At 49.5% G+C, this 7,023-nt stretch overlaps 1 protein-coding gene across 1 annotated transcript; it reads right to left on the bottom strand.

The window, feature by feature from the left end:
- Positions 1–1,610: 1,610 nt before the first annotated feature.
- On the bottom strand, positions 1,611–6,022 carry UCRPA7_2076 (putative nadp-dependent alcohol dehydrogenase protein; the record flags this gene model as incomplete). Its single annotated transcript, XM_007914658.1, has 7 exons — positions 1,611–2,452; positions 2,788–2,806; positions 2,870–2,883; positions 3,410–4,251; positions 4,807–5,022; positions 5,075–5,723; positions 5,833–6,022. The coding sequence occupies 7 exons, from the start codon at positions 6,020–6,022 to the stop codon at positions 1,611–1,613; spliced, it is 2,772 nt and encodes a 923-aa protein (XP_007912849.1).
- Between the last annotated feature and the right edge of the window lie 1,001 nt (positions 6,023–7,023).

The following is a 7,023-nucleotide window of genomic DNA, read 5'->3' as shown; positions in this document are numbered from 1 at the left end:
GATACTTTAATTCCAGCGGATGGCGAAAGTAATCGGTGATATCCGAGAGGATTGCCGGGTTTTGGCGCCTCTTTGAAATGTGCCATTCTGTGCACTTTGCAAGACGCTGGCGCCTGTACTAGAGGAAGCTCGTTGACTGTTATGAGTGCTGTGGTTGAGCGGCGTCTCTAAGGTCATGATACAAAGACTTTTGAATCAAGTGCTCCTGCTCCTAGGTAGCCATCATTTCATTTATTCTAGATTGATGAGCGGCACCTAATGAATTATCTCCGTGTTGTTCACGCGTACCTTACAGGGGGTCAAGTGAGTGTTTGCGGGTATCCGAACTACCCCTTGCTATTGGCAGCGACTTCAGACCATTACCACAATCTCACAATCAACCCTAACAACCAACCCTAACCTGATGTTTATCTGTTAGTAGATGCACACGCTGATACCGATACAGTGTCTCTCATGTGTACCTTCTGAAGACAGTCGCCAACCCGGTGTACATGGTATGTTACCGTCATACGCCGAACTAGCACTCTAAGGGAAGGCGTTTTACATCATACCTGTAGGTCATGACTCGCAAGCGACGCTAAGTCATGCCCTGTCAGCCGGTTGCGCTAGTGTGCATGGAGTCCTGGTTATATTTTGGGTTGACCCTAGTGCTGGACTGGGCTAGCGTATACAAGCTTCCGGTCGCTCGATTCAGGTCGCCTCTAACAAGGCAGCGTAATAAAACTGTGTTGAAAAGCTGACGAGCTAATCTCCTCATTACTAGGCTCATGGCTATGAGCGTGGTCTTATATAGAATTATGAAATGCTGGATCATTGGATTATCTCGACGATTCCGTGGTGATCCGGTCTCTTATCTTATCTATACGTGATTTCCGTTGTCGCTGTGCTTGTCCACCGTTCTTTAGGCGCCTGCGGGGTTGGTCTTGTCTCTGGCCGTAACAATTAATTACACCAATTTGATCACGAACTCCCCATAGCGAGCCCACTAGTCATAAGGACCTGGGTGACGACAGCTATTCTTGGGTTATTACCGAGAACCTTTTCCCAGATAAGCCTAAGACATGGCCGGATACTTTGCAAATTTGTTACTAGCAGGTTCAGACAAGATTAACCCGTACTACTTGAAACTATTCGATTCACGACATTAAAGCTCTATAGACCTCAAAAATACAATTAAAGAAGTTACAGGAAAGAGGTTGATTTAGAACCTGACGAAGGAGTCCAGCTTGCGGGATTTATTACAGAGCAAATGCCCAAAGTACACGTACACGGTGTTGTCGACAGGACAACAGTTGGGCTACCAGTTGGAATCGAAGACAATTTTGAGAATGATGGCAATTTCATCCGCGGCCACATCGAGTTGGTCGACGCTTTTCGAGACCCAAAGTAGGTGCCGGACACAATTTGGTTCATTACCTAAACGCAATATGCTACATAGATGCTGTGTAGAGTGATAAGAAATATAATGCTGATGATATGGACTTGGTACCACCGGGAAAAGCTCATGATTTGAGAGATTCAAAAGTTTGGGATAATCATATGTTAGATGTCCACCTATGTCAAATGATTCATGTGACATCGCCAGGCTCATGAAATACGAACTACAGTCACTACGTGAGTCCTGTCCACTCTAATGACTTTGACCACAGTCTCTGAGCTTTCTCCTCATCATAAGCATGACTGCCATATCCAGGACCCCAAGCACCCTTGGATGGATCCCATGCCTCAGCGATCTGGCAGTCTTCCAGATATTTACCGCCTCGCCCCTCGAGAGAAGGGTCGGTAGCAGCCCACACACTTGTTGCAGCACCCTGAGCTGGGGTCTTGAACACCTTCTCTAAGTACGCGTCTTTCGTTAGTCCATCCTGTTGGTCGCTGGACATATGTCGCATCAGATCGGTAAGGACAGCTCCAGGCTGAACGCTCCATGCATGAATGCCGCGAGCACCGTATCGTCGTTCGATCTCATTTGCAGTCCATAGATTAGCCGTCTTGCTTGAGGCATAAGCTGCCATGGCATCATAGTTGCCGTCGAAGTTGACATTATCGAACGGCACTTCGCCGAAACGATGTCCAACGGAGCTTAATATAACGACACGCGATGCCAGCTCTGGCGTTGAGCCTGCGAGTAGAGCCGGCTGCAGGAGGTTGAATAAGAGGAAGTGTGCAAGATGGTTTGTCCCGAACTGTGTCTCGAACCCGTCCTCGGTGCGACCCTCGGGTGGCGTCATAACGCCCGCGTTGCAGATCAGTATGTTTAGAGACTGGCACTCCGACAAAAAAGTGGCAGTACAAGAGCGTACACTTTGGAATGAGTTGAGATCCAGTTGAAGAAGATGAACACGGTCGCTACTTGTGAGGGCTCCCAAGGCTTCCTTGGCCTTGGCCAGATTGCGCGCCGTTAGATACAGCGTTGCTCCCGTGAGAAAGAGCGCCTTCGCAGACTCGACGCCTATACCAGATGAACATCCAGTGATGAAGATGGTCTTCCCTTGGAGTTTTCCCTCCAGATGTTCGTCCTTGATGATTTGTTCTGCCGTGGGGCGAGAATCCCCTGGGCCTTGAGGGGTATGATGGACGGCAGCATATCGAGAAGACATCTTGACGCAAAGAAAGCGCCACAGAAGGACTAGGATCTAGACAGTGACTGGTATTGAAGCTGGACATCACACTCTATATATGTGCTCTGGTCTCCGTAATGCACCGCCGCCATACAGCTCTTGACTGAACAAGGTGTAGTAGGCCAGTTGCGTTACTTTTCAGGTGTGGCTCGTTGTCCCCACTTACACGGCGGAATAAAGTTTGACTAAGGCAGGTTATTAGTTTGAAGCTAAGCAGAAAAGGCTCTAGTGTGAGACACTCGACTCACATTAGGACGCCATTCTTTGAGAACCGGTCAGCCAGTTGCAGTGGCTCATCAATTTTCCGAAAGCGAGATCATCACGTAGGAAAAGGACTTACTCGGCGATATGCGGCGATACGTGGCGATAACTTGATTTTATGTGCTGAGGAAAGGACAATTCTGGAACGTTGACTGAAGATCGATGCAAGGTTCGAGCGGCTCTTTGTTAAAAAATTCAGTCAGATTCAGTCAGAATTGATATCACTAGTTCCACCCAAGTCAACAATAAAGCTTCACAGAGTCTTGTTCGGTATATTTCTCTAGAAGTTACTGGTGCTGTCCATACACACAAATACCACGCGACATACAGCCTGAAACCTTGTTAATTGCCTAATTATGCCTGTAAAGTACCATGCTAGTTTAATTGGAGTCTGACGACGCCGCCAACAGTGGAATTGCCGCTGGGTTGAGCCGTTGTAATATACAATGCAGCCTTGTCGGCGCAATCACGACCAAACGCAACTGATGATTCAGCACCCAAAAGCTTGGAATTGATCAAGACCCTACTAGTCCTTGCCAACACATCAACTTCAATGAGATTATAGGCTCCGTTCATGGTGACCCAAGCCTTCTTGGCGTCGGCGGAAAGAGTGAAGTCATCAGCCACGAACAGGTCTGTGGCCAAGACGTCTATAGAACCAGTCTGCTGTCCCGTGCTTGTTGAGATAGGTACGCGTCCAAGAATCCCCTGATTCAAATTCGTGAAGAAAAGCTTGTCGCCATGAGTGTGAATACCGTTGACAGCTACGGCAAGATTGGTCTCGTTCGAATTGCTGAGCTTGGGGTCGTCGATAACAATGATCGCCTCGCCAGAAGTGACGTCGATTCGAGTAACAGTGCCGTTGATTGAGTCAGCCACCAAGATGTGACGCATGTCGTCTAAAGCAAGTCGTGTCATGCCGTTGAACAAGATACCCGAGTTGGCAGCCACCACGAGTGAAACGGTAGCTGGTTCGACCACTTCGCCATTGGATGTGACCCGCATTGAACGCATGTCGACCTTCCAGATCTCATTATAGGGGTTTGAAGCTGTCAGCGTCACTGCACCTGTGACGTAGAAGACATCTTGCTCGAGCTCAGTGATGCCCAGTAGAGCAGTCAGGTTTGCGAATTGGTGAATAACGACGGAGGAGGTCCAGTTCTCGTTGGGAGAGACCAGGAAGAGCGAGGATGAGTGAGTGGATGTCACAAGTAGCCTGCCATTGCGTTGGACTGCAAGATTTTCGAGGGACGGAGTTTCCGGAATTGTTGTGACGAGCACTGGCTGAAGTGGAAGACCCGCGCCTGAGACGAAGCCGAAGGCCGCCAGTTGGACGAGAACTCGCAGGACAATCGCTGGAAACAGCATCCTGAATGATTTGTGTGAAATGTAGATATCATCCTTTCAGATGGCGGATGCGATTTTTAAAGTCTACGACACGTGGATATCTGTGTAGTGGTGGTAGTGGACCAAAGGACCCGCCTACTAGCAAAGTTCTCATTGCGAGATTACCAAATACACTAGACTCCCCGTCCTAGCTAGCCTCTTTCAGTAAGGCTCTACTTGTAGGTGCCTGCGCTATACTCCACACAGTATGTTTATCAGCATCCATTATCCTATAGTTCTCTTTACTAAAGGAAGTAGAAATAGTAAAGCACGTAACAGCTAGTAATAAAGAATATATTGCCTAGATCACAATAGAGTACTTTATTTACCTATATAGATAGCCTCCTTTCTATGCATTTGTAAAAATATGGCAAGCAGAGCCAACTTTGAGCCCGGAGCTTGCACGTGCCACTGCTGGTAAGGCCGCGATTGACAGCACGCAGATGTATGCCCGACTTCGGCGTCTCAGCCACGGGTCAACAGGAGTAAACCCCCTCCCCAGTGATATCCCTAATCAGTATCATTGACCAACACGTACCGATATCTCGCTTTCCCTGCTGTCATGTCGACGACAGCTTGATTGGCGTCTTTCATTGACCTCGTCTGGATCCATGGCTTTATCTGCTTTTCGGCCGAGAAGTCCAACATTTCCTGGATCATGGCAGGTGATCCAATTGCGCTGCCTCCGATCTTGATTCCGTTGGCTATCAAAGTGAAAGCATTGACAGGTGGCAGGTTTCCACCATCAGGTGCACTGTAGACTGTCAGCATCTCATGAAGCGATCAAAGGTGGCTGTAAGACTAACCCGACTTGAATGAAGGTACCTCCAACCTTAAGCAAGGACAGATACCCCGACAGTGGCATTTTCTCGCTTGAAACAGTGCAGACAATCAGATCCAGCGAGCGGGCGTGCTTTATGTTCCACTGGTGGTCATCGTCGGTCGCAATATAAGAATCTGCTCCCAGATTCAGGACCTCGTCCTTCTTCGAAGCCTTGCGCGAGATTCCCACGACCTTATCGGCACCGAGAGCCTTGGCGAACAGGACACCAAAATGGCCGAGGCCGCCCACGCCAACGATACCAACAGTTTTACCCGGACCGCACCCGTTCTGACGTAGAGGTGAGAAGACTGTGACACCTCCACACAGCATAGGCGCAGCTGCTTCGGACGACAGGCTCTCGGGGATCTTGAAGACGAACCGCGAATGCGTTCGATTATAGGTGGCATAGCCACCATAGGATTTGCCCTCGCCGTGTGGATAGATCGAGCCGTAGGTATTGACATTCTCGCGAGCGCAGTGATTCTCCAGTCCACTGGAACAGTCTGGGCAGTCAGGCTTCAAACAACTCCGAGCTTGTGCGCCGACTCCAACGCGATCTCCAACACTAATGTGCTTAACGTTGCGGCCTACTCGCACGGCAATGCCAACAATCTCGTGGCCGACGCAGCATGCTGATGCAAGTTAGTATGCAAGTGTCAGACTCCTCCGCGGCTCACTCAAAGCCCGTCCACCTATTGCTGAAGCCTCTTCTGGAACCAGACGTGAGGAGACCGGACTTACGATAAGGAGTTTCGCCCCACCCGGATCTGAGTGTGTGCAGGTCCGAGCCACAGATACCACAGTGAGTGATCTTGATATCGACGTCATCCTCCTGCCACTTCTTGGGCTCGAACTGTCCCCATTCCATCTTTCCGTTGACCGCATCGGGAGAGTGACCGAGCCAGCCCTCGAATTTGTAATCCGTAGCCATAATGGAAGGTGAGTGATTTGGGTGCAATTTGCCCGGCTGCAAATACACGCGCGCACAAATATATATGTGTGTATACAAGTGTGTGCGTATTTGTTTGTTCGTTTGTTACACGCCTTTCCTGATACGCCTGTGTCTGGAACAAGAATCTTCACAAGTTCTCGTGGCAAGTTACGAAAGAGTTCTTATCAATTTGTCTCTTCTTTGCCGTGTGGGACTGAGGTCACTTGACTCGGTGAATTTGTCTAATCGCCGGCTCCAGGAGGCCGAAAACGTTCGGCCTCTCGTCACACTGGATCCAGATACTACCAAATACACTGTAGAGTACCCGCAACGGGTGGGGCAAACCGCTACCCGACAATCTTGGAAACTGTGGAGTAGTAAAGGGTCCCAACTGCCGAGGAGGATGACTCGCGAGATGCGTCGAACTGGTCATGACATCATCATAGAAGGGAGAAAATCTTGATGCAAATTCCCCCACCTCCAAAGTTAGCCTCTGAGAGAATGAGAGCAGTCCTTCGGTCACCACACGTATATTGCGTACTGTGTAAGTCGGCGTTGATGGAGCTTCTGAAAGAAAAGGGGAGAGCTGCAAGGTAACTAAGCCTTACCTAGATGGCCTTAGCGCATGATAAGGTTGCGTCATAGGTGAGAATTTTATCATGCAAGTGGCTGACGCGCTAAGTTTGCCGCGCCCTCGTGTTAGAAGAGTCTCGCCGCATCATACGTTCCCTGACGATAACACACCAGCTCCCACTCCGCGTCCCTGTGCGGCCGCTCGGAGTTGCTATGCCATATTGACATAAGTTCACCGTGTTAAAATGACCAAGATGGCATCAACTATCGGACTCCCTCCCTCGGTCTCTGACAGCCCCGGCTCGATTGCATGCTGTCCCAGTCGTGTTCATGAGCAAACCCCAACAGGGTATATTTGAGACGGTGGTTCTAAGGACCTGTGACAAAAGAGAGCCCCGCTAAGCCTAGTGGTAAGCTCCTTAGCCCCT

Source organism: Phaeoacremonium minimum (genome assembly GCF_000392275.1).
Source record: "Phaeoacremonium minimum UCRPA7 unplaced genomic scaffold PA7_03_scaffold_147, whole genome shotgun sequence".
Lineage (NCBI taxonomy): Eukaryota > Fungi > Ascomycota > Sordariomycetes > Togniniales > Togniniaceae > Phaeoacremonium > Phaeoacremonium minimum.
Note: the sequence above shows the minus strand (reverse complement) of the source record. Positions and strands in the feature narration are given on the sequence as shown.